This window comes from Prionailurus viverrinus, chromosome C1, assembly GCF_022837055.1.
Source record: "Prionailurus viverrinus isolate Anna chromosome C1, UM_Priviv_1.0, whole genome shotgun sequence".
In the NCBI taxonomy this organism is placed as follows: domain Eukaryota; kingdom Metazoa; phylum Chordata; class Mammalia; order Carnivora; family Felidae; genus Prionailurus; species Prionailurus viverrinus.
Genome location: NC_062568.1, coordinates 13,164,140 through 13,189,729, shown reverse-complemented (window position 1 = coordinate 13,189,729; position 25,590 = coordinate 13,164,140). Strand labels below are relative to the sequence as shown.

At 58.8% G+C, this 25,590-nt stretch overlaps 1 protein-coding gene across 10 annotated transcripts in view; it reads left to right on the top strand.

Moving 5' to 3' along the window:
• Nucleotides 1-318: 318 nt before the first annotated feature.
• The window catches only part of SPEG (striated muscle enriched protein kinase), a 48,930-nt gene continuing 23,658 nt past the window's right edge, over nt 319-25,590 (top strand). For 2 of the 10 annotated variants that reach the window (XM_047870387.1, XM_047870393.1), the window contains exons 1-14: nt 319-393; nt 1,453-2,438; nt 3,027-3,116; nt 3,200-3,536; nt 6,378-7,681; nt 9,523-9,666; nt 9,974-10,156; nt 19,395-19,570; nt 19,805-19,893; nt 20,789-20,964; nt 23,482-23,742; nt 24,769-24,927; nt 25,034-25,223; nt 25,327-25,550. In XM_047870387.1, the coding sequence (XP_047726343.1) occupies nt 2,087-2,438; nt 3,027-3,116; nt 3,200-3,536; nt 6,378-7,681; nt 9,523-9,666; nt 9,974-10,156; nt 19,395-19,570; nt 19,805-19,893; nt 20,789-20,964; nt 23,482-23,742; nt 24,769-24,927; nt 25,034-25,223; nt 25,327-25,550 (3,685 nt within the window). In that variant the 5' untranslated portion in view covers nt 319-393; nt 1,453-2,086. Of the gene's footprint in view, nt 394-1,452; nt 2,439-3,026; nt 3,117-3,199; nt 3,537-6,377; nt 7,682-9,522; nt 9,667-9,973; nt 10,157-17,537; nt 17,667-17,815; nt 18,473-19,394; nt 19,571-19,804; nt 19,894-20,788; nt 20,965-21,131; nt 21,183-22,326; nt 23,157-23,481; nt 23,743-24,768; nt 24,928-25,033; nt 25,224-25,326; nt 25,551-25,590 lie in introns of those variants that run through there. The other 8 variants (XM_047870389.1, XR_007154715.1, XM_047870388.1 and 5 more) reach the window with 8 other exon arrangements.

Below are 25,590 nucleotides of genomic sequence, written 5' to 3'. Positions count from 1 at the left end.
CATTCTGTGCCTCAGTTTCCCCATGTGCCCAGGGCCCGGGAGGCAGGTGCGGGGCGGGGGTGACCGGAGGCAGGTGAGCGCCGCCCCGGAGGTCGCAGGGGAGCAGGCCTGGGAAGGGGCGCCAGGTGGGGTGCAGGCTGGCGGGGGAGGGGCGGGCTCTGGACGCCGCCGCCGCCGCCGCCGCCGCCGCCGCCGCCTTCCCCCCGCCCGGGCTCCAGCGGCCCCGCGGCTCCTTCCGCCACCGCCACCGGCGCCGGCTCCCGCCCGCTCCCCCGCTCGCCCCCGGCCCCGCCTCCGACTCCGCCCCGCCCCCGCCCGTCCCCTCCTCGCCCGGCCGCCGGCGCGGCCCCCTCCCCCGCCATGAAGAAGCTGTGGGTGAAGAAGCGTTTCCAGGTGAGGGCTCCGGGGGCGGGCGGCGCCGGGAGGGGCGGGCAGGGCTGGGCGCCCCAAGGGAGGGCGGGTCACCGCGGCCGGGCCCCGGGGGAGGGGGCGCCGGGGCCGCGCCCGCCCCACCCAGCGGCCCAGGGCCGCGGCCGGGCGCGCTGTGGGGGGCTCCCCAGACTGCGTGCCGCGCGCGCCGGCCCCTCCCCGTGCCGAAGGGCAGACCCCCAGTTGCCCGCAATCCCCGCGACCCCCCGGGAAGGCCCCCGCCGCAGTTCGGCGTGGAGCACCCACTGGCTTCTTTGCCACCCCGTCCCCTCTCGCCTCGGTCCAACCCCGGCCCCCCGCCCCGGCTTTCCCCAGCCCCCCCACTCTGGAGCCTTCCATCTTCCCGAGCTCCTGGAAGCAACGCACAGGGATCCGCGCCGAGCGCAATAAATTCCCAAAGCCCTGCCCTGTCCTCCGCGTACCCGGGCCTCCTTCCTGCATTCGTGAGGCTCCGGCCCTTGGGGGACCTTACCTTCTGCTCCCCCATCACCCTCCCCGCCCGCTTGACAGCTATTTCAGGTATCTGTCCTCACCCACCTACCCCCCAAGCAGGAATCTGTGCCCTCGTCCCTCCATCTCCCAGTCATCCAAGCACCCCCCCACCCCCCCCCCCTTTATTCCTTCACCTCAGTCAGCTTCCTATTTTATCCCCTAGCTTCTATCTCGGGGGGGGGGGGGGTTGTCGCTCAGGTCCCCAGTCCTGTGAGCCTCTGTCAGAGTCCCAGCATTTGACCCACAGCTTTGCTGTCCTCTCTCTTCTTCCTCCTCTGCTCCTCCCCAGAGCCAAGCTGGGTAGCCAGCCTGGAGCTCCTGCTGGGAGGGCTGAAAGGCTGGGAAGAGTGGAAACATTCCCTACTGGGGAAGCTGGCTGCCCTAAGTCTCTGTGCATTACCCCCCCCCCCACCCCGCCCCACCCCAGCCCCTGGACCGAGTTTCTGTTTAATATAGAGGTTTCGATGGGAAGTAAGGGACATCAGGAGTGAGCCTTCCCCTCAACAATTCATTCTGGCTTTTCTCTTTCAGAAAACCGGCCACTCCCGCCGGGCCTTTGGCCGACTCACCCATGGTGCGTGGACCATGGGCTCCTTGCTCTAGCCCATGCCCACTCCTTTTCTTGGTCCATGTCCCTTCATGAGGCACCCAGGCCCGGAAGACAGCCCATGAGATGTGGGATCCCCCAGTACACATCCATACCCACTCAAGGAGGTGCCCCGTACCCTCTGAGAGAGAACCTAACAATGGCGGGGGAGGGGGGGACTCACTAGCACACCCCAACATGGGCCTGGGCTCAGGGTTCTCCATCTGTGGGGCCAAGTGGTGATGAGCTCACTGCCATGCTTTGACAACCAGCACGTGGCTCCTGCTTGTCATAGCACTCATAGAGAAACTGAGGCACAGAACCTGATAGAACCTGGGAAAGTTAAAAATATGCCCAGGAAACTTTGCTTCTCGCCTAACCACTGGGCATTGTTGAGGACCACTCAGAAGTAGAAGAGAGGGATCAGGAAGAGGGTAGCTGTCACATCATGATGCAGAACAGGTGGGGAGATTGGTTTGCAAGGAAGGGTCAAAGCACAGCGCAAGTATTTTAAGGAGGGTGGGCCTAACCCCTAATGGGGGGCCTGGGTCTGTGACTGGGCTCAACACCAGCAGATGTATGTGTGTACATGTGTGTGCGTGGCCAGTGGCAGCACCAGTGAGAGTGCCAAGGGTACAGAATTGCTGGGGTAGTTGGAATAACCAGTCTAAACAGGTGTGCTCCCCAGCTGGGCACAGTGGGAGCCTGCAGGCAGTCAGGATGAGAGATGCTTTGCCCATTCCAGGTGCCTCCCTCCCCCTCCCCCATCCCCACAGGGCATTTCTGGGCACTGGGTACCCTCATGCCCCCTCTGTCCTGCCTACCCACCACGCCCTACACCACAAACGCTCTGATAACAGTCTGTCCATGTCTCTCTCCTGCTGCTCCTATGGAAGCGAAGTTTTCCGCTCCTGCAGAAAGCAAAGTTACGGTAGGAAACTGGCTCCTGCCCTAGCCCTCCACTCCCCTCTCCCTGCCCGATCCTGGCCTCTCCTCACCCTGCCTCAGCTGCACCCTGATGTGTTCCGGCGGCTGGCTTGGGGTGGAGGACAGGCTGGCCCTGCGGTTGGTCAAGTGCCCTGACAGTACGACTCTGAGGTGACTCCCCTTTGTTCCTGGAGTATCGGAACCCACACTTTAGAGCCTTGGAACCTAGGATCTTGTTGTTTGGGGGCTGCACAGGAACCTAAGCTATCACTGACCAGGGAGGAGGGGAGGGCTGAGACCCTGGTAATCCATTAAGTGGCTGGGAGGGGGGATGGTAGGTGGCTTTGAGAGCACTACCAGGGAGGCAGGGGTGAGTAGCCAGGGGCACAGAGGTGAAGCCACGGGACTGGCCTGAGCAGCCCAGGAAGGGCAGGGGCATGTGGGGGAGCAAAAGAGGGGAGAAGATAGGTGTGGAAGCGGTGCTGGTGGTAAGATGGAGCCTGCTGGGTGGGGGGGAGGCGGGAGGAGACACAGGGAAGAGTTGGAGTCAGAGGGAGGAGGGCCCTGCCCACACAGACCCCTTCTTCTCCAGACTCGGAGACGGGCGAGGATGACATCAGCGATGTGCAGGGGACCCAGCGCCTGGAGCTTCGGGATGACGGGGACTTCAGCACCCCCACGGGTGAGCTATCTGGGCTGCTCTAAGAGCAGGCAGGCGGGCTTCCTACAAGAGGTGCCCGGGCTTCACCGTGCTCCTTTCTCTAGGGGGCTCCGACACCCTGGTGGGCACCTCCCTGGACACACCCCCGACCTCCGTGACAGGCACCTCAGAGGAGCAAGTGAGCTGGTGGGGCAGCGGGCAGACGGTCTTGGAGCAGGAAGCGGGCAGCAGGGGTGGCACCCGCCGCCTCCCGGGCAGCCCAAGGCAAGCACAGGCAACCGGGGCCGGGCCACGGCACCTGGGGGTGGAGCCGCTGGTACGGGCGTCTCGAGCTAATCTGGTGGGCGCAAGCTGGGGGTCAGAGGATAGCCTTTCGGTGGCCAGTGACCTGTATGGCAGCGCATTCAGTCTATACAGAGGACGGGCGCTCTCGATTCACGTGTAAGTAATGGCCTCACCCAGGCCTGCACTGTTCCACCTCACCATGCTGTCCTGCACTGCCCCTCACCACCCCGTCAGCCTTCATCCCCACCTCCCCTGCACCATCCATCCCTCTGTGCACTTCTCCACCGCCCCTGCTTCCACCCTGGCCCCAGCTACCTACTCTGTCCTCCCACACTTTCCGTCTCCCTCCTGTGCCGTCACCACCCACAGCCTCCTGTTCCCACCGGCCCTGGCTTCCCCCTGCCATCGCCATGGTCTCGTGGACCCCTCTGTCCCTTCCTCGTCCCCTCCAAGATCTCCACTTTCCCAGGGGCCCTCTCTCACCTCGCCCATTCAGGCTCCAGTTGTCCCCCAGATTCCCCCCCCCCCCCCAGGGCCCCCTCCGTGCCTGCTGTCTCAGCAGCTGCTGCCTTTTCTTCTCTCTGCACATTCCTGTTCCCATGTGGGCCTTTTTCTGGGAGGAACGGAACCTTTCCGCAAGGCAGCTCCCGAGAGAGCAGGAGAGCAAGGGAGCAAGAGCACAGCCGGGAGAGAGAAGAGAGTGAGGTGGTCAGGGAGTAGATGGGGCCAGGGGCCTGGGAAGGCAGGAGGATGTGGGGTGTGTGGGAGGCAGGGGTGGGCAGGGAGGGATGGAGTCAGGGGGCTGGGGTGGAGGTAGAGGGCTGAGTGATGGAGGCTAGGAGCATGTGATGACCTGGTGGGAAATGCCTGTGGGGGGGGGGCGTGGGAGGGATGAAGGTTGTCGTGGCAGGGGGTGGCAAGGAGCGGAGGTGTTTGGAGTGAGGCATTGGAGCCATTTTTAGAGATTTGGGGGCTGGCAGATACAGGAGGGAGTGCTATAGTAGAAGAGGGGAGTGGCTGATGGTAGAGGTATTGGGGGACATTTGGGGAGCTGAGAGGGGCCTAACTTGTGATGGGTATGAGTGTGTGGGGGAGGGACCATCATGGAGGAGGAAGAAGGAGCCTGGTGGAGGGAGGCTGTTTTGAAGGTGGTTGGAATGGCTAGCGGTAGGCAGGGGAGAGGTCTGGGGCAGGGGAGGCTCCCTTGCTTTATCTGGTTGGCATTAACCAGGCACTCCTGGGCCCTGGACTCGCTTTTTCCTTCCCTGCCTTCCTTTGCCAGGCCTCAGCCTAAGCCTGGAGTTGCTATGGCAACTTCAGAGGAACCCATTTCCTTAGCGGTGTCTGTGGTACAGAGGCTGGCCTGGAGCTCAGAACTGCCAGCAAGAGGCCTCCTCTGCTGTCCCCGTTTTCTTTCCAATGCCTTACCCAGTTCCCAGAGGCCATTCATCAGGGACTCTGCTCTCTGCTGTCCCTTCCCCATAGTAAACTCTGCCTCCCTGCAGGTGGCTGGCTGAGATTCTGTTCCCTCAGGACACTGTGGATTGCTCTTCTACCCATCATCCTCCCCCCCCCCCCCCCACCTTGCAGTCAGAGGTGGGGTCTGCAGTGTGGGTGGCTGACCCAGGTAGTCTGAAACATCCGTACACTCAGGCACCTGCTAGAACTTCTGCTTGTGGCTGGTACCCTATTTCTCCTCCCTTCTGTGCCCTCAGAATCCTAGACATTTGCAGGGAATAAGGGCTCAGGAGTCAGACCACCTGGGTTTCAGTCCTGATACCAGCCATTTCCTAGCTGTGTCACCTTGGTAAGGCACTTTTCCTCTTTAAGCCTCAATTTGTTCATCTGTAAATGGAAGCAGTAACGCTTCCTATCTCGGAGGATTGTTGTAAGGATTAAGCGGCTCAGTGCACCTTAAGCATATTTAGTCCACGCTTTGGCACACAGTGAGTACTCAATGAGCCATTTCCTAAGTTTTTAGTAAGCTCTCTCCAGTGAGTCAGGTATAATGTTAATATCTCCAATTCCTTTCCTTGCCAATCCTTCTGTTTGATGTGTTCCCCAAGAATCCAGATAGGGGAAACTGAGGCCCAGCTCTTGGGCATCAAAAGCTCTGTGGGTGAGAGGGGTACTCTGAGCTGACCAGCTCATTCCCTCTTCCTCTTCTCCCACACCCCCCTCTTCAGGCCCACGCAGTAGTTATTTCTGAGCTGAGTTATTTTGGAGCATACCCCTTTGGGGAGCTTCTGTGCTGGGTGGGAGGAAGGTGGCGGAGGTGGGTGAGGGGGTTCAAAGGATTCAAGGTAATTTTCCCAGAGGCAGGAGGAAGTCAAAGGCCTGTAATGGGGGCAGATTGATAAAAGAGAATGGGAACCTGGGTATTCTAGTCTCCCACCCCAGGGACTTCATCTGCCACCTGCTGCCTTGTGTCAGCACTGGCAAGGGGCTTAGGTCTGAGTAGGTGCTAGGTAGTCCCTGGGATAAGGGTGTTGCCCCCCGAAGGCTAGTGCCTATTCTTCTAGAGGCCACTGTGAAAGGGGTATGTCCTGCTAAGGATGGGCAGGGCTGCGGGGGCCAGCTGGGGGCAGGAATGAGTGGGAGGCTGCATTCCTGAGAGGGCCCCTCCCCATCCAACCCTCCTGCCTTTCTTCACCATCCTTTGGGTCCTAAGCTCATTCTTTTCTCTCCCACCGCTCCGTTCTGTTTTTGCTATTTCCCAGCTTCCGGGGCTGGGGGGAGGGGACTGGCCAGAGCCCGGGATGCTGAGTCTGTACTTGGGCCCAGCCACCAGACCAGTCTTCTGGTGCCAGGGCAGCCAGCCTCTCCCCAGCACCTGCTATGGCTGTGCCTTCCTCTTGGGGGGAGGGGGCCGAGGGTCTGACCCATGTCACCCCCAAGCCTTCCCAGCATGCCCCACCGTCCAATTCCTATGACGAGCTGAAGGCCTAGGAGGGGAGATCCCTAAATCTTCTACCCCTCTTCCTCTTGGTTCTGCAGCAGCGTCCCTCAGAGCGGATTGCACAGGGAGGAGCCTGATCTTCAGCCTCAGCCGGCCAGTGAGGCCCCGCGTCGCCCCGCCCTACCGCCTCCCTCCAAATCCGCGCTGCTGCCCCCACCGTCCCCTCGGGTGGGTAAGCGGCCCCCGCCGGGACCCAGCGCCCAGCCCCCCGCCACCCCCACATCGCCCCACCGGCGCACGCAGGAGCCTGTGCTGCCGGAGGACGCCACCGCAGAAGAGAAGCGAGGGAAAAAGTCCAAGTCGTCGGGGCCCTCGCTGGCGGGCACGGCAGAGTCCCGGCCCCAGACACCACTGAGCGAGGCCTCTGGCCGCCTGTCGGCGCTGGGCCGCTCGCCCAGGCTGGTACGTGCCGGCTCCCGCATCCTGGACAAGCTGCAGTTCTTCGAGGAGCGACGGCGCAGCCTGGAGCGCAGCGACTCGCCGCCGGCGCCCCTGCGGCCATGGGTACCCCTGCGCAAGGCCCGCTCACTGGAGCAGCCCAAATCCGACGGCGGAGCGCCCTGGGGCACACCCGGGACCTCGCAGGAGGAGCTTCGGGCTCCGGGGGGCAGCGTGGCCGAGCGCCGCCGCCTGTTCCAGCAGAAGGCGGCCTCGCTGGACGAGCGCACGCGGCAGCGCAGCCCGGCCTGTGACCTTGAGCTGCGCTTTGCCCAGGAGCTGGGCCGCATCCGCCGCTCCACGTCGCGGGAGGAGCTGGTGCGCTCTCACGAGTCCCTGCGCGCCACGCTGCAGCGGGCCCCGTCCCCCCGAGAGCCTGGCGAGCCCCCGCTCTTCTCCCGGCCCTCCACTCCCAAGACCCCTCGGGCCGAGAGTCCCGCCGCCGCCCAGTCACCCCCTCCGAGCGTCACGGGGAAGCTCGGGGACGAACAGGGGAGGCCCAGGAGCCGCGGGCCGGCGGGCAGGACAGAGCCGGGGGAAGGCCCGCAGCAGGAAGTCAGGCGCCGGGACCAGTTCCCGCTGACCCGGAGCAGAGCCATCCAGGAGTGCCGAAGTCCCGTGCCGCCCCCCGCCGCCACCGATCCCCCCGAGGCCAGGACGAGAGCGCCCCCGGGTCGGAAGCGGGAGCCCCCAACGCAGGCCGTGCGCTTCCTGCCCTGGGCCACGCCGGGCCAGGAGAGCACTGCTGTGCCCCAGACCTTGGAGAAGAACAGGGCGGGGCCTGAGGCCGAGAAGAGGCTCCGCAGAGGACCGGAGGAGGACGGTCCTTGGGGGCCCTGGGACCGCCGAGGGGCCCGCAGCCAGGGCAGAGGTCGCCGTGCCCGGCCCACCTCACCTGAGCTCGGTAAGGCCTCGGCGAGGGCTGAGAAGGTGCTGAGTGAGACCTGGGTGGGAGGACGTTTGGGGAGAGCGACGCTGCTGGGCGGTTGAGAGGGCGGGCTTCACAGGGAAAGCACCAGGTTCGAGTTTGAGTGAAGGTCTGTGAAGGTCCTTGTGCTGGAATCTGCCTGCTGGTGAGGCAGAGTGCGAGTGTGTTTTGGTGGAGGCTGGGGGGAGCCGAAGAAAGAAAGGTGCCCAGATGCCTGCCACAGGTGCCCTGGGTCCAATGGCCAGCTGGGTCAAGGACCTAACCATGGTGGGAGGCATTGCTGGGAATCTAAGGAGCACCTCCAAACCCCACTCCTCTGTGGGGGAAGAGATGGAAAGCCATCTCAGTAAATAATGTGTCAGGCCCCTGTTCCAGGCGAGCTTTGGGCCAGCCACCTCTCATCTGTGCCTTTTCATCCCAGCGCCATCCCCTGACCCACCTGTGGCCACTGAGATCTGACCCGGTCTATCACCTCGCTGCCTCTCTCCCATCCTTGACTCCTTGTGTGGCTGTGCTGACCGTAGATACATGCCAGCCTGTGTGTTGTCTCCCAGTCGTCCTGTGGATGGTGGCCAACAGCCAGAATGCCCCTGCTCCTAATTCTGCTCACCCTGAACATCAACTCAGGGTCCACTCCTGGATGGAGACCTAGGAAGCCATCCTTGACTCACTCGCACCCCCTGCTGCTTCCCCAGGCCAGATGCCTGTGTTCACTGCTCCCAGGACCCTCGTCAGAGTTGCTTTCGTTTCACTTACCACCTTGTATTTTTCTTTATCAAAGTTGATTTATTTTTAATTTAAGTATTACCATCTCAGAGTTTTAAAAAATAATTAGGTACCTGTCCGTTGCCCTATTGGCCACATTATTGCATACCACAATACAGGTGTTGTATTAACTGGGAGCTTAGGGATGTTGTTTTATTTTAATTTGTACGTCAGCTGTGTAAGATGTTGAGTGTTACTTATCAGCTCCACCTTGCAGATAACAGAGCTGAGGCGCAGAGAGGTTATATCATTTGTCCAAGGTTGTGGAGCTGGAAAACAGTGTGATTGGGAGTCTCGCTGCTCTTTTGGCTACCTACGCTGTGCTTTGTTTAGCTTAAAGAATGTCAGAGTTGGGCCATTCTGGTAGAGGGACCCACTGCAGTGGGGTTGGAGGATATATTCGTGCGTACAAGCTTCCTGGAAGCAGGGACTGCTTCTTCTTGTTGTATTCCTGGTACTCATACAGAGCTTAGTGCACTGTAGGTACAGTATTACTGTTTGGTGGATGGTCAGAATCGACGCTGATTCGTGAGGCGTCTCAGACGGCTGCTGGACCCACGTGCTGCTCCCTCTTGAATCCGGTGGCATCACTAATTTGGCAACTTACCACATGTTGTCCTGTGACAGCGGTATTACTGCTTAAGGCTTGGGTTGCTATTAGCTTGTACTCGGTCTCCTTGGCAGCTGGGAACACCTTGTGCACTCAGAGCACTTCCTAAAACAGGGCCTGATCTACCACCTTTGATGACTAATTTGTGGAAAGACGTGCAAGACTTCTTCCAGAAACCACAGTCGCTGTGGCTGAAGTTGAGAAGTCCAGCTAATGTGGAGTCCTGGCTGCCCTGTCCTGTTTGAGAACCTCTCTTCTGTCTTTTCCTCCCTGTTTCAGGACATTCAGGAGTGAGAGCCCTTGTTCCCCAAACCCCACCTTCTGGAAGCCCTTCTCTCTGGGTTTGGCTTTCTAAGATACAAGGCTGTCACGATCCCCTGTCCCCCTGAGTCATCCCCACAGGGACCATGTCCCCTTACCTCGTCATCCATGTCTCCGGCAGAGTCTTCAGATGACTCATATGTGTCCGCTGGAGAAGAGCCCCTGGAGGCCCCTGTGTTTGAGATCCCTCTGCAGAATGTGGTAGCGGCTCCAGGGGCAGATGTACTGCTCAAGTGTATCATCACTGCCAACCCCCCGCCCCAAGGTGAGCTCCAGGGCTGGGGCCAGGCTAAGGTTGAGACAGGGAGCGGGAGGTCCCCCGTCAGTCCTCGGAGGGAGGGTAAGGGGAGGAGGCACATCTGCCCCATGGGGCTGGCTGGACTCCTGTGTGTGTGTTAGGGGAGTTTTCCCAGAACCCCCTGGGAGGAGAGAGGGCAGGCCTGGGCTTCTGTGAGTGAGGAGGCAGTCCTCAGGATTCCCTAGGGTTTGGGCTCTGTGTGGGGTGAGGGGAGATTTGCTCCAGTGGACTGCTGTGGGCCATGGCATCCAGTCACTCCGCTCCTTCCTCACAGTGTCCTGGCAGAAGGATGGGTCTGCGTTGCGCAGCGATGGCCGCCTTCTCATCCGGGCTGAAGGAGAGCGGCATACCTTGCTGCTCCGGGAGGCCCGGGCGGCCGATGCCGGGAGTTACACAGCCACCGCCACCAACGAGCTGGGTCAGGCCCGCTGTGCTGCCGCGCTGGCCGTGAGACCTGGTAGGGAGCCTGTGGGGCCCCGGGCGGGATGAGCCGTGACCCTTCCCACTCCCAGCCCAGAGCTCAGGTTCTCGACCAGCGTGCACAGTCTGTTCTTAGATGTCACCTGCTCTGGTGGAAGCATTCTAAGTGGCCCAGCCTCAGAGCGGGGGCCGCATTCCCAAAGGCACACACCAGGCCGGCCAATTCATGAAGTCACTGGAATTTGCCTTTACGTATCCTCTAAATGCCATCCTCCGGTGGCATTTCCCTGAAAATGGTCCTGTGGGGAAAGCAACTTATCCTTGAGTCTCAGAGAAGAAGAACCTCCCAGCTCAGAGGGCTTAAAAGCCATCAGGAGCCTTCTGAGGTCTGGAGTAAAAAGAAGACCCTTCCCCACTCCCTCGCTCCTGTTGAACCCAAAGCCCTAAAGAGGGGGCAGCTGAGAGCACTGCTCTGGAGATGGCTGTGGCTCTGGCTGCTTTGTTTTCTATATTTACAAAAGCCCTCACTTGGTGTTGGACTACTTCCTTTGGGTGTAAGCCCGGTTTCTTTCAGGTTCGGGGCAGGGCCAGCCTGGCGTCAGTGTGTGTGGTTAGTTCTACTCATTCAGGTTGATGGGCCCAACGGTGTGCTGATCCTGGGCAGTGGGGGAGGGGTAGGTGAGGCTGGGTAGAAAGGAAAGACACAGCCTCCATCCTCAAGGATGTTGCCATTGGGTCACCAAGCTTGATCAGAGGACCTAGGTTGGAGGACACTGCAGGGCAGAGGAACTCAGGTCCTAGAACATGGAGCAGAGCAGTCAGTCAGTGTTATGGGATGCTGGATTGAGAGGCAGATTTACAGCGGCAGCGGGAGGAGCTGGGCATGCCTGGAGGGGGGACAGCACACGCTGTTCTGTCCCTTTCTTTCACTCAGCTCGACAGGAGACAGGATTACAGAGCCTGTCTTGCTGTGGTCTCGGGGCTCCCGCACTCTTCACCATAACGGTGATTTTGGTGGGATCTGCCCTGAGCCCCAGTCCTGCATTAGATCCTTTTGTTTGCACCTGTCTGGCTTTGCAGACCAGCAGGTCTTCGTCTGCCTTAGCATACACACCCGGCCCAGGAGCCCATGTTTAATCTCTCTCCTCACCCCTCCCACCACGCTGAATCATGCCCGGCCCTCCATGGCACGTTTCCGGCCTTCCATCACCTCTGGGATCTGGCTTCTGACTCAGCTCCCAACTCTCCTCAGGGGGCCTGGGGCTGGCTCCAGGACTCTGGTCAATACCTGGCTTGGGCTGAGATCTGGTAAGGGGGTGGGGGGTGCCCCGCTACTGGCTTGTGGCCATTTGGGAGCCTTTTAAGGTTGGGAAAGAGGCTTGGGGCAAGGCAGCTGTCAGCACTTGACTGGGAGCTCTGTGTTTGTTGCACTGAACCTCCCTGTGCTTTGGTTTCCTCATTTGTAAACCAGAGATAATTATACCATCTTCACGAACAAAAGTAAATGTGTGAATGAGCTTTATGAACTGTAAAGCTGTAGACAAACATTAACTGTTAGCGTTATTAAGGGGTGCCGTTGTGCACAGGAGCTCAGGTCTCCACGAGCCTCCAGAAAGCTGCCTTTTCCTTTTCTGACCATTCTCCAGACTATCTGTGCCTTGGGGCCTCCTCCCCTGCTCTTGCCAGGCGCGCAGCCCCAGCCCCTCTAGATTTCCCGGTGTTTGGGTCCTCAGCCTGTGGTGGCATCTGTCTGCCCACCCCCCGCCATGGGGAGTCAGAAAAGCTTCATCTCGTTAGTCAGCCACTAGTCTGTGTCTTTGCCCCCAGAGAGCAGCCCCCGTAAGTCATGCTGACTCGGCCCCAGGACTCCCTTGGCAGAAGCAGACTTTCTTCCCCTACAAGGCACTGTTTGGTCCAGAGTGGTTGGACAAGGGCCAGTGGACCTGGAGAGCAACAGAGTGGCTGGAACGATGGGGTGGCACGACGTTTGGCCAGGGCGGGGTCCCGGGCCTGGACTGTGTGCAGTGAGGGGGTGGGGCTAAGGAAGAGTGTCAGGCAGCCTGGCAGTGTGGCTGCCTGCAGGGCGGTGGGAACCCGCTCAGGGAGGGGGTGCGTAGTGTCTGGTAGGAAGCGGCCTCCTGGAACCATCTCCCTTTCTCGTTCCTTAACCACCCACCCCAGGACCCTGGCAACCAGGGCTGACTGTGCAGTGCCCTCTTGGCATGCCCACCCCAAAAGGGCCTGTTCTGGAGAGCCCACAGATCTCAGTTCCCGGTTGGGAACCATGGGAATTAGGGAATGGGTAACTGGGCAATGTAGTTGCTCGCGTGCTGTGGTTTGAGGGGCAGGGTCTGGTTCCCTTCCACTCCGGCAGCCCCACCCCGGCCCCATGTCCCTTCCAGCCTGCCCCAGCCCACTGGGTACTGCTGAGACCACAGTCGTTCTCCCGGAGGGCGTGTGTGTATTGCAGCGGGTGGTTGGGGAGTGTGAGAAGTATGCTTACCTGAAGTGAAGCATTCTCAGCTGCCTGCATCTGTCACACAAGCATCTATTGAGTACCAGCTGGGTGCCAAGTTCTACATCTCTCTGAACAGTTTTTTGTGTGTTTGGAGAGTGTCTTTTCACATCTCCTCTCTTACTTGAGCTACACTGCACCGTATATACCCCTTGGAGAGGTACACGATAGGTGGCGATGTTCCCATTTGACAGATAGGAAGACAGAAACAAGGAGAACGAAGTGACGTGGAGCTAGCGCTAGGCCAGCAGCCTTTACTGAGTACCTGCAATCTACCTAGGAATGTTGTAAGCAACAGGTGATCTGGGGTGATGGAAATAAGCTTAGGTGGATAGCAAATGAAAAGAACAAGGAGTTAGTTTCTAGTCAGTGCTTCATATGTACCAGGGCCTGTGTTGATTGGCTTATCACATTTACTCTTGTCCCGGGAGGTAGGTTCTATTATTATGCCCACATTACACATGAGGAAGCTGAGACTTGGAAGACTTGAGCAAATTGCTCTGGAGAAATGCTGATCAATAGAACTTTCTGTGGTGATGGAAATGTTTTATATGTGCACCGTCCAGTATGGTGGCCACTAGCCACATGTGGCTGTTGAGCCCTTGAAATGTGTCTAGTGTGACCAAGGAAGTGATTTTTCTTTTCATTTAAATTAATATACGTATAAGTAGCCTCAGGTGACTAGTGCCCTCCCTGTTGGGGTGCTCAGCTCTAGGAGCAGACGGTCAGTTGGGGGCTGGTCATGCTTTGAAGCCCTGTCCCTGGATCTCCCAAGCCTACACTCCTTACCATCCCCTTCCCTGCTACTCTGAACAGGTTCAAGGTGAAGGTAGAATTGTGCTCGTGAGCTCATACCGGGTGGGGGGGGGGGGGTCAGAGACTGCTGATGCCCTCTGTGGGTGGGTCAGATGGGGGGGTTCTCTCCTTCCTCTCTTGTCTCCCCATCTCTGCTGTGGCTGTGGTCCATCACCTCAGGCTCTGACAGGAGGCCCTTTGGGTGCTAGTCAGGACAAAAGGGGACATGGGGGCTCCATTCTGCTTGCTTTCGTCCTCCCTCAAGCACAGGTCTTGTGTATTTGAGCCCAAGGTTCTAGCATTTTCCAGCTGAGGCCTTGGCCTCTTCATGTTTCCTTGTCTGCCCACAGTCTCCTCATCTGTAAGGTGAGGGTCCTTATATCTACTGGGCTATTTACTTGGTAAGATTTATGAGGCTCTGTGGGGATGAGAATGTAGATAAGGACATTTGGGCCAGAGGATATGGCTTTTCAGGGCTCATTCTGGTCCCACCATATGATTGACACTGTCGCAACAGAAGAGAGTTTGGCTATAGCGGGTCATGAGGACAAAAGGAAAGGCAACAGTGTCTGCTCCTGCCCCTTCTCCTGGCCAGGGCTGCTGCAGAGTTATGGCGTCTCCCCTGTGAAGGCAGAGGCTGCTGATGGAGGGGATCTTGGAATGCCATGTGACCCCATTGTCCATCTTTGAAGGGGGGTTGGATAGCATCTAAAAAAGCAGTGTGGTCCCTTGGCCAGACTCAGCCCTTGCTCCCCACTCCTGTCTACCAGGAGCAGGTTGGCCGTGATGGGTGTCTGCCCAGGGCTGCTTCCTCAGAGTGGGGGCTGTCACACTCAGCCCATGAGAAGAACGGGGACTTAGTCTACCATGAGTGCCAACCCTCTGTCTAACACAGAGCAACCCCAAATAGTCACATGTAGGGAATTAACTGTTTCTATGGTGAGGTCAGGCTGACCGTGTGAAATTCTCTCTGCCCCCTTTTTCTAAAAAAATTTTTAACGTTTATTTATTTTTGAGAGAGAGAGAGAGAGAAGAGCATGAGCGGGGAAGGGGTAGAGAGAAAGGGAGACACAGAATCCGAAGCAGGCTCCAGGCTCAGGGCTGTCAGCACAGAGCCTGACACGGAGCTCGAACTCACAAACTACAAGATCATGACATAAGCCGAAGTCAGACGCTTAGCCAACTGAGCCACCCAGGCGCCCCAGTTCTCTCTGCTCCTTGTCCCTTGCAAACCAAAACAGAAACCTCAGCGCTGCTCTTCTGCTTTGGAAGGGGCGGTACCCGTGACAGCACCTGTGCCTTCCCAGCCGCAGACTGGCCTGTATCCTCCTTTTCTCTCAGTCTCTCTGTCTTCCATGGTGGCCTGACCACAGCGGACATTTAAAGGCCTCACCTCTGGAGGAGCCCACTGAGACAGTGCCCGTGGAGAACGGGCTACGAATAATGGCTGGGCCACATTCGAGCGTTTAAGTCCCACGTGTCACCCCTTCCCTCGGAAACCTCGAGGGAGCTGCCCTTTGCCTTGAGAGTGAAGGCCACTCCCCGGAAGCTGGCCTCCGCCATCTGGCCTGAGAATGACCCCAAGGTGGCTGGAGGCCGCTGAGAGGCTGAGAGAGGCACCTACTCTAACGTGGTCGGGTCTCACTCCTTTCACTTTTACCCAGTTTTGTAAGCAAGTTGAGCTGCAGTGGTCTGCATGTCCTTTTTTTCTCCGAATATTTGCTCACACAGTTTCCTCCTCAGGAAAGACTTTCCCCCTTTTTCCTTCTTCAACCAAACTTTTTTTTTTTTTAAATGTTTATTTATTTTTGAGAAAGCGACTGAGGAAGGGGCAGAGAGAGAAGGACAGAGGATCCGAAACAGGCTCTGTGCTGACAGCAGAGTCCAGTGCAGGGCTAGAACTCGTGAACCGTGAGATCGTCATCTGAGCCGAAGTCGGATGCTTAACTGACTGAGCCACCCCGGCGCCCCTCAACCATATTCATAATTCCAATAATACCCCTTCCCTCAGTTACCCTGTCTTCCCTGGGTCCAGAGTAATCGGGTCTCTGCACTCCCGTGGCCCTGATCTGTCCTTTTCTTGCCACCTTATTCCTTCTCACTAGACTAGTTGTGTATGTGTCTCAGTTGTCACCCTTATCAGGCAGAAGGCTCCTGAAATCATGACCATGCTTTGTCCACTTCTCAGCTATCGTAGCCACACCTGGAGGCCCTCCTGGCTAGTCTGGGGCTATGAGGACCACAGGGATTGCCTGTGAGGTAGTAGTGTGGGGGGAATCAAGATCCATGTGACTTTCCCAGTCCCTGGAACAGCCTGGGTGACACGCAGAGGCTGGGCGGGACATGCATCTGCAAAGGGTACTAACGAAGATCTGCCTAAGCATGGAGGTTGAGATGGCAGAAGAAACCATGGAGCAGCGGTCTTTACAGTGTGGTCCCCAGACCAGCAGCATCCGCATCACCCTGGGAATATGGTAGAGACGCACATTAACATACCCCCTCCCTCAGAAACTCTGGGGGTGGGGCACCTGGATGGCTCAGTCAGTTAAGCGTCAGACTCTTGATTTCAGCTCAGGTCACGGTCTCACAGTGTGTGAGTTTGAGCCCCGCATCGAGCTCTGTGCTGACAGCAAAGAGCCTGCTTGGGGTTCTCTCTCTCTCTCTCTCTCTCTCTCTCTCTCTGCTTTCCCCGGCTACATGCACATGCACGTGCCATGCATGCTCTCTCTCTCCAAATAAATAAATAAACTTAAAAAAAAAAAAAGAAACTCCGGGGCTGGGGCTCAGCAATCTGTGGTTTAAGCTCCATCCTGATGCCCCGTGAACTTTGAGAACCACTGCTGTAGAGTCAGGAACCTTGCTCAAGGTGGGAGGCCAGGTGGTCCTGTGGGAAGCACTTGGGCTATTCAGATCCCTGCCCTGATAAGTGGCCAAGTAAGGTGAGCTCACCTCTCAGGGTTGTTCTTCCATGAAGATCACAGGGGTCCCTAAACTTTCATGTGCATAAGAATCACCTGGTGTGCTTTTTTAAAATGTATTTTCCTGACCCCCATTTTAGGACATCTAATTCTTCAGAGTAAGACCCAGGAATTTATAGATTAAACAGGCTCCCAGGTGGTCCTGATGTGGGTGGCTGAAAAGCCCTGGTGTAGAAGGCCTTTCATGTAGGTGACTGTGACTATATTTATCCTTAGAACATCTCAAGGGATGTTGGGACCAGTATTGAGCTGGATGCACGGGTCTGGGGAGGCTCCCTCACAGTGGTATTTTCATCAAGTGAGTCTGACCTGGGAGCAGTGTTGAAAGGCCACACGTGTGCACAGAGTCGGCATGTTTTGGGGTGGTGGGGTGTGTAGGGGCAGCACCTAACCAATATGTGCATATTAGGTTATACCCACTTCCTGGCTGGTATAAGAATGTTTCCCACCGTGAGAGCCAGGCTTGTGGGTGGAGCAGGACTGGCTACAAAGATGGTCTGGGTGGTGGGATCAGTAAGAAGTGGGGTGGCACCAGAGCCTGATGTGGAAGCCCAGAGGTTCTGGGAGCTGGAGACAGATCCTTGCTCAGTGTTTCCGGGCGGCCTCAGGACCTTGATTCACCTGGTCGCTGGATGCCCTCAGGGTGCAGTTCCCCCAAGCCACCACCAGGGGTCTCTGAGGCTCCCTGCAAACCTTGCCAATCTGCTTTAAGTCTCTGCTCTCCCTTCCTGGGCCCCTGAGCGCCTGCAGCGCCATCCAATCTCGAGGTGACCTTGGAGGTCACCAGGCACCACAGAGAGGAGGGGGCTCCCGCTTTCAGGGCCCATGCCTGTGGTCTCAGCATCAGCTGGTGGCCAAGGCCCGGGCAGATGTTCTCTAAATGCCATTCCGACTTGCCTCCCCACCCCCACCTCAAGACAGCCAATCTGAATGGTGGGCCCCCCTCCTCTGCCAGTCCCCTCCTCCTTCTTCACTGGCAGTGCTGAGAAACACAGGTCATGGCTTGGGAATGTGGCCCTGGGTTGGGGGGGGGGGGGGGTAGTGATAGGAGGAAGGAAAAGGACATGTGACTTCTCAACAGCTCCCCTGTTCTGCTGCTGATCTCCAAGCCCTTTCGCCAGCCCTGGTACAGAAGGATGCTAGTTGTGGGGCATTACGGGGGAAGCAGCCCCTGCCTCGTGACTGTTGGTCCTGGTAGAGCTGACAGGGTGAGGGACAGTTGCCAACAGGTGCCCCTGATAGAGCCTGAAGGAGGAGGGGTGAGTGCAGGCCCAGTGCCCCTGGGTGGTACAGGGCCAAACCTGCCATGGCAGTAGTGTGGAGGCAGAGGTGGTATTCTGGGCCCCCTCAGGTTGAGGAGGGTATTTCTGGGAAGAGGCTGAAGGTCCTACAGTTCCCTGATTCTCAGCACCAGAAAAAACAGGGTATGGCCTGGCTCCAGGATTTGAAGCTTGTCAGCACATTCCCACGTGGGGAACAAGGGGCGTCATAGGGGCCATTTGCCATCGGCCCCTCATCTGGTGGGTATGTCAGAGTGAACGGGTCAGGGCAAGCATCTTAGGTGCTGCAGTGAAGATAGCACCCCCATCTTTCCCTGGGGACTGAGGCCCCCGCACTTTGAGTCAAGGTACCACCAAGGGGGCTTTGCTCTTGTCAGGGTCTAGAAACTGTAAAGAGAGAAAAGGCAGGTCTTGCTGCTTGGGAATGAGCAGGGTGGCTAAATCCAGCCTGGCTGCGCTCTGCCCCTCCCCTCTCCTCCCCCTCCACTCCAGGGCCCACACTGCTTGTGGTCTTAGCAGGCACCACCTTCCCAGCCAGCTGCCTGCCTGCCACCGAGCCTGTCCCTGCCCTGCCAGCCCCCACCTCCTCCTTCCCCTCCTCGGGCTCCTTCCCCTCCCCCAGGCCTTCGGGTGTAGAGCCTCCGAGTGAGTGGGGCTGGGCAGGCTGGGATCTTGCTCCCTGGGGAGCTGGGTGGGGTGGGCAGTGGGCAGGCAGCAGGAGGGCCTGGTGCCAGGGCAGAGCCTTCAGGACAGGCACAGCCTGGGGTCTGTGTGCAGAGTCTCTGGTGAGTTGGGGTGCGGCCCTGTGGGGGGGCTGGGCCACAGGGGCTTGGGGTGGGGGAACCAGGAGGAGGGGCCAGGGGGCTGTGGTGGATTCATGTCTGTATTTGGTAGTCGGATAGGAGCCAGCTCAGTGAGGCTGGGCCCCTGGCCAGTTGCAGGAGAGGGCGTCAGGGCCCTGGGGACACCCCTCCCCCAAAGCAGACACTCGTGCCCCCCTCCTCTCCCAGTCTCAGCTGCCCTTCTCTGTGGATCACTCAAACTGCTTTTCCATCCCCTGAGAGTTTTGGGGTCCATGCTCTAGGGCTGGGGCCAACAGGTGCCCCTGGGGTATTTGGGGCAGGAAGCTGAGAAGGGAGAGGGGGAAGGGCAGGCTGGACAGTGCCGCCTCATTGGCCCTGGCACTGTCCGGATGGGGCTTGTCTGAGGTGTGTGTTCCTCTGCACCAGGCCCAGCTCACCCAAGAAACGGGTCCCTGGCTGTACCACTCTGGGGACCATCTGCATTAGGAACCTGCAGTTCCATGCCAGGAATGTGGGTTCCCTGCTCCAGTGGAATTCTAAGCCTCCTTTCGGGCCCAGACGGCAGCCCCTCTGGTGCCTGAATGCCTTGTCCCAGGCCATTGCCTACGGTTCTCCCCCGCAGGAGGGTCAGCAGCGTCAATGTTAGGAGAGTCTGTGGCAGAGCAGGATTCATGGGCTCAGGGACAGGAAACACCTGAGCAAGGTCATGCAGCAAGCAAGTAGGAACCCCATGAAGTGAAATCAGGGCAGGGCTGGCCTATGTCTTGGGCTTTGCGGGACATTCCAGACCTTATCAGGCCCTTGATCTGGGGCTGATCTAGCCAGCTCTGTCATTCTCTCTGGCCCTTCTTCCCCCGCTGGTGTCTCTTTCTGTGCCACTGTCTCTCTTCTGTCTCTTTTCCAGGAGGGTCCACATCACCTTTCAGCAGCCCCATCACCTCTGATGAGGAATACCTGAGTCCCCCAGAGGAGTTTCCAGAGCCTGGGGAGACTTGGCCCGGAACCCCCGCTATGAAGCTCAGTCCCAGCCAGAACCGCCGTTCCTCTGACACTGGCTCCAAGGCACCCCCCACTTTCAAGGTCAGACCGCTAAGGCCAGCCCCCGGGCAACCTCATTCCTTCATGTGTGCCTTTGTTCTTGGGGCCACACCAGGTTTTAGCAAGGCCTAGAGCTTGGCCCCATTAATCCTTCTTACCTGGAGCCAGCCTCTGTCAGCCTAGTGTGGAAGAGGTTTCTGTCCCAGAATCCTCTGGCCCCCAGGCCACATCTGGGTCCTGAATGTCTCCGCTGACACTTTGGGGTCCCCCCTTCAGGTCTCACTTATGGACCAGTCAGTAAGAGAAGGCCAAGATGTCACCATGAGCATCCGTGTCCAGGGGGAGCCCAAGCCGGTGGTTTCCTGGTGAGTAGCAGCCACTGGCCACCACGGGCCAGCTTCCCCCATTCCAGCCTTGGCCCTGGGAGGCCTGGCTTTGGGTTGAGGGGAGTGGACCCTTTGTGGACTTCCCTGTGATCTGCCCAGGGGTCTATCCCGGGGCCAGTGGTGCCACTCCCTTAACACACCTTTGTTCAGGCTCATTCAGGGCTTCTTCTGGGGTAGGGTTTGGGTAACAAAAGGTCTCCTGTCTGTCCAGTTGGGGATGAATGGGCAGGAGTCGTCTCTTGGAGAAGGCTGCCCATGCCCACCCCCATCAGGTGACAGCGGGGTGATTTTCAAGGCCTGCTCTGCTCCCAGACCTGCGCTAGGCCTGGGCATAACAGTTTGTATCTGAGCTGGCAGAGCCCAGGGTTAAATGTGGGCCTCAGCTGCACTGCTTCCTCCTGGGTGCATAGAACTTTGATTACTCAGGTCGCTTAGGTTCTTATTATTTGGATTCTAGTTTTCATCTGTAATTGATTGTCTGGTCCCCTATGATTTTTTAACATCGTAAGTTATTTCTTAGCCCTTTTGGGAAGTGAGAAAGCTATCCGTTGGTTATAAATAATAAAAAAAATAAGACACGAAGACATTTCAGAGCTACCAAGAACTGAAGAGTGTAGTTAGGTTCCAAGGAAGGTTAAGATTCAGGTGGGCAGAGGAGTTCTGGAAGTTCCTGGGGGTGGGGGAGGATCTCAGAGTCAGGGTGAGAACTTGGCCCTGTTAACCCAAGGGTGCTCATGGTCAGTGAGACAGATCTGACAAGTGGACCAAAGACGGGGTGGGGGGTGGAGGAGCCTGCTTGGCTCTGCAGCCCCACTTCCTGGTGCAGGCAAGTCAGGACCTGGGCCCCTAGACTGAGTTCCTGTCCTTCTGACAGGCTGAGAAACCGGCAGCCGGTGCGCCCAGACCAGCGGCGCTTCGCGGAGGAGGCAGAGGGCGGGCTGTGCCGGCTGCGGATCCTGGCGGCTGAGCGGGCCGACGCTGGCTTCTACACTTGCAAAGCGGTTAATGAGTATGGAGCCCGGCAGTGTGAGGCCCGCCTGGAGGTCAGAGGTGAGTGCCTCACGCTCTCCATAAAACCCACCCTGCCCGCCGGCCCTGGCCCCCCCATCCCCAGCCTCTTCCCTGCTCAGATGCCAACTTTCACACAACCTCAGTTAGAGGACGCCAGAACAGAAAGGGCCTTCTAAAATCCTGTTAATTTGTTGCTTATATTGCAGTTGAGTAAACTGAGGCCCAGAGAGGGGAAGTGACTTGTTCAAGGCCACCTGGCAAGTTGTTCAGTGCTTAGTCTACTATGCAGTACTGCCTTCCCTATGCTTAGTCGCACCTGCTCCCTGATATTAGCCAGAGAGAGACCCTACTTCCTGCCACCAGCTGTCCTCTCCACACACTCTTCCAAGCTTTGGTCACCTTGCCCTTTCCAGGCCTCTCCCTCACAAACCCCCTCCCTGCCCCTTTGCCCTCCTACCCATCCCATTGCTGTGCAGAAGCTATTGTGGTTGGAGGTTGCAGTGGGGTGAGTCTGATAGCTGGACCCGTTCCGAGGGGCCCTTGGGGTGACTTGGGCTTGAAGCATTGCCAGGGACCCCAGGGCTGTGAGGGTGAGCAGGGCCATGGAATGTGGAGAGGCCTGGGCCCCCAGAGTTGGGGCATGAGGGCAGGGGGCCTTTCAGGCAATGGGGATAGCAGGCAGGCCTTAGCCAGGCTGCCCTTGGGGGGCTGGTGGTGTTCCTCCCGAGGGCTGGCTGTCAACCTTGCCTTCTACTCACCTTTCTCTGTGGGCAGCTCTTGACTGGGAACCCTTCCTTAGTTCTGCACTCAGCCATCATCCCTCCCTTCCTGGTAGAGGCGAGCTTCTGGATACCACCAGCCCCTGCTGGAGCTTAGACCCTAACAGTCACGGTCACCTTCGTGGGGCCCTCCCTATCTCAGTTACCTGCCCTATGCCTCTTGTTCTTGGAGCTGCCACTCCTTGGTCTCTGAATTCTTCAGCTCTCCCTGCTCCCATTCCCTGGCCTGTTCCTTCCCCTCCAGGGTCTGGCTCTGCCTTGCTTCTCTGTCTTAACCCATGTCTCAGTGCTTCTCTCTCTTTGGGATTCCTCCTGACATCCCCTGGGCTTTGGGTACCCGTGATGCCTTTTCCCTAGTTGCCCACAGCTTCTGCCCACCCAGGAACCCCAGAGAGCTCTGCGGTCTCTGCCCGGCCTCTGGCTGGCTGCCAATCCCCCCATCCCAAGGCCGATCTTGGAGGGAACTGAAAGTGGCAGCGTGCCCTGGCAGTTTTAGAGGCAGGTCTCCACGTAGAGGGGCCCTAGCCAGGTCTGCGTGGTGTGCGTGCCTGTGCGTGCGTGCGTGCGTGCGTGTGCTGCACTAACCTGCCGCTTGCTGACTGAGGTTTTTGTCTGTACACAGGCGAGTGAGCTCAGGGGGCCGACTGCGCTCCCCCCGCTACCCTCCGAGCCGCGCCCCTGTCTCAGGCACCTCTCGGACCTCGCTGTGTTTCACTGCCTCCTGCCCACAGACCCTGCCGGCCCGCCGGCCTGGACCCTGTCCCAGCTTCCCATTCCCTCCCCTCTCCACCTTATGCAGCATCCTGGGATAGCCCATGGGCCCCTAGGGACCCTTCTTCCCCAAGTGGACATATGGCTGGGCAGCCCCCACATGGACTGAGTGCCAGGAAGGGGCAGCCATGAGGGGTATCAAGACACCCCCCCCCCAACTTCTCCCTGCAGGGGAGCACCCAGCGAGCGCATGTGCTACCGCTGCTACAGGCCCTGTCTGTGTCTCCGTTTGTCTGTCTGTGTGTCTGTGACAGTCAGGGAAGGATGCCTCTGAGCTGGTGTGGGGTGAGGCAGAGTGGGACAGGCCAGGGCATAGCCTCTGCAGGATGGAGGGGCCTAGGAGGGCAGGAGGCTGTTGACAAGAGGCTCATGAAGCGGGGGCCAGTGCACTGACCATTCCAGAAGTGGGTTTCAAATGGCACAACACTTTCTATTTCACAAGAGACTAAAAGCCAGAGGCCTCAGGCCCTATGCTGATGAGGAGGCCTGACCAAGTCCTGCTCTGGGCAGGTTTAGGGCTCATTTGGGGCTCCCCTTTTCACTGTCAGGGCCTGGGACGCTCTGTCTGGAAATGAGGGTGTTAGCCAGGCTTGGCCGAAGAGTGAGGGCCTGCTGTAATGGGTGTGGAGGTATTTGGAAAAAGTTGTTTCTTAGCTCAAATAAAGTCCAGTTTGTACCCAGCTGGTGTGCTGTGTTTTTTTTTTTTCCGCCGCCGTCTCTGCCCCTACGTGGCCCTCTCAGTTTCCCTGCCCTTGATTCCTTCCCGCTTCCCCTGAGTCCACCTTCCCTGGCCCAGCTTGCCATCCTGAAGGCAGGCCCTGGAGTTCCTTGCTGTCCTGGCCGGGTGGGCGGGCTTTCCCTGTCTCCAAAGGAACAAAATGCATCTCTCTCTCTGTATCTGTCTGTCTCTTTGTGTGTGCGTGTGTGTGCGTGTGTGTGTGTGTGTCTCCCTCACCCCGTGTGTCTCTATTCCTCGCGTGCCCCCCTGTGGCCGCTTTCCCCCCAGCACATCCTGAAAGCCGGTCCTTGGCCGTGCTGGCCCCCCTGCAGGACGTGGACGTGGGGGCCGGGGAGATGGCGCTGTTTGAGTGCCTGGTGGCAGGTCCTGCTGACGTGGAGGTAGACTGGCTCTGCCGAGGCCGCCTGCTGCAGCCCGCACTGCTCAAATGCAAGATGCATTTCGATGGCCGGAAATGCAAGCTGCTGCTCACGTCTGTGCACGAGGACGACAGTGGTGTCTACACCTGCAAGCTCAGCACGGCCAAAGGTAACTGCCCGCTCAGACCCGAGGGCTGCCATGGGCACCCCAGAGCTGGTGGGAGGGGACCGGAAGTGTAGGAGCTGGGCGCAAAGTAAGATCATGCGGTACACCTGCCTCAACACGCGGAGTAGCGCCTGGCACAGAGGGCCTTCTGTGTCAGTGTCAGCTGCTGTTCCCGTAGAGAACCAGTCTGCTGAGGTGTAGCAGAACCCACCCGGACTTGGGTTCCAATTCTGGCCCTGCCACGCACTGCCACGTGACTTCAGACAAGTTACTACATCTCTCTGAGCTTTAGACTATCTGTAAAACGAGATCACGAGACTCGCTATCTTGTAGGGGAATTGGTCAGATTAATGAGATATCGTGTAAAGAACAAAGTACAGCACAAGGCTGGCAAAGGGTGGCACCTGATAAATGTCACCCATTATTATTATTAATGACATCTCTGACCTGGTCTCTGTCCTCATTGGAAGAGCAGAGATGACGCCTCACCAGCTTGTGGTAATGAGCCCCTTAGGTGACGCTGGAAGTCTTTGTAAAGCAGGAAAGGATCCGGTTGGCATAAGGGGCTGTTCTTTCCCCCGGAAGATTCCTTGTGGGCTAGCTTCACGGGGTCTGGGATGGGTGGGAGGAGTGGAGGCACAGCCCAGGCCCAGAGGACAGTTCCGAGGGGAGGTGAAAGGCATGGAGGAGGATCGGGGTTTGGCTTGCAGGCCCCTCTCCTGGAGCTGAGCGGAGCTTCGTCCTGAGTGGGCAGGGGCAGTGACGAGGGGCTCCTGCTGCTTCCCCAACCACCGTGGCAGCCTGCCGCCCACCCTCGCCAACCTCCACCCTCCTGAGAAGGCCAGGTCTTTGGGTCTTGCCTACTACCTCATTCTGGTGTCTGGGGACCTTGCTGGGCTCTGCCCAGGCTCCAGCTCCTGGCCCAGCTCCCCTCTCCTGCCTGGCATATGAGGGCAGGACCTGTGGGTTGGGGTTCCTGGGACTCCGTGGCCTTCCCTGCCCCAGTGCTGACCTCCCCCCCACCACTAGATGAGCTGACCTGCAGTGCCCGGCTGACGGTGCGGCCCTCATTGGCGCCCCTGTTCACTCGGCTGCTGGAGGACGTGGAGGTGCTGGAGGGCCGGGCGGCCCGCTTCGACTGCAAGATCAGCGGCACTCCGCCCCCTGCCGTTACCTGGACTCATTTTGGTATGGCCCTCCACCCTGCAGATGTTGGGCGCCTCCTGAGGGCCAGAGGGCCAGCTGGGGGGCCCCCACTGAGCCTGCTCTGCTTGCCCACCCCTCCCTCCCCCAGGCCACCAGGTGGAGGAGAGCGAGAACTTGCGGCTGCGGCAGGAAGGAGGTCTGCACTCTCTGCACATCGCTCATGTGGGCAGTGAGGACGAGGGGCTGTACGCAGTCAGTGCTACCAACGCCCACGGCCAGGCCCAGTGCTCGGCCCAGCTCTACGTGGAGGAGCCTCGGACGGCTGCCACCGGCCCCAGGTACCGCGGCATGCCCGGGGTTCCCAGGGCTGCCTCTGTGTGGCCTCAGCCCGTGGTGGGAGGGGCTGCTCTGGGCATCTGGGCAGCTATGTTGTTCTTACAGCTCAAAGCTGGAGAAGATGCCCTCTATCCCCGAGGAGCCGGAGCAGGGCGAGCTGGAGCGGCTGTCTATGCCCGACTTCCTGCGGCCACTGCAGGACCTGGAGGTGGGACTGGCCAAGGAGGCCATGCTGGAGTGCCAGGTGACTGGCCTGCCCTACCCCACCATCAGCTGGTTCCACAATGGCCACCGCATCCAGAGCAGTGATGACCGGCGCATGACACAGTGTATGTGTCTAGGGAGGGACCCTGGGGAGTGTCCCCTCTG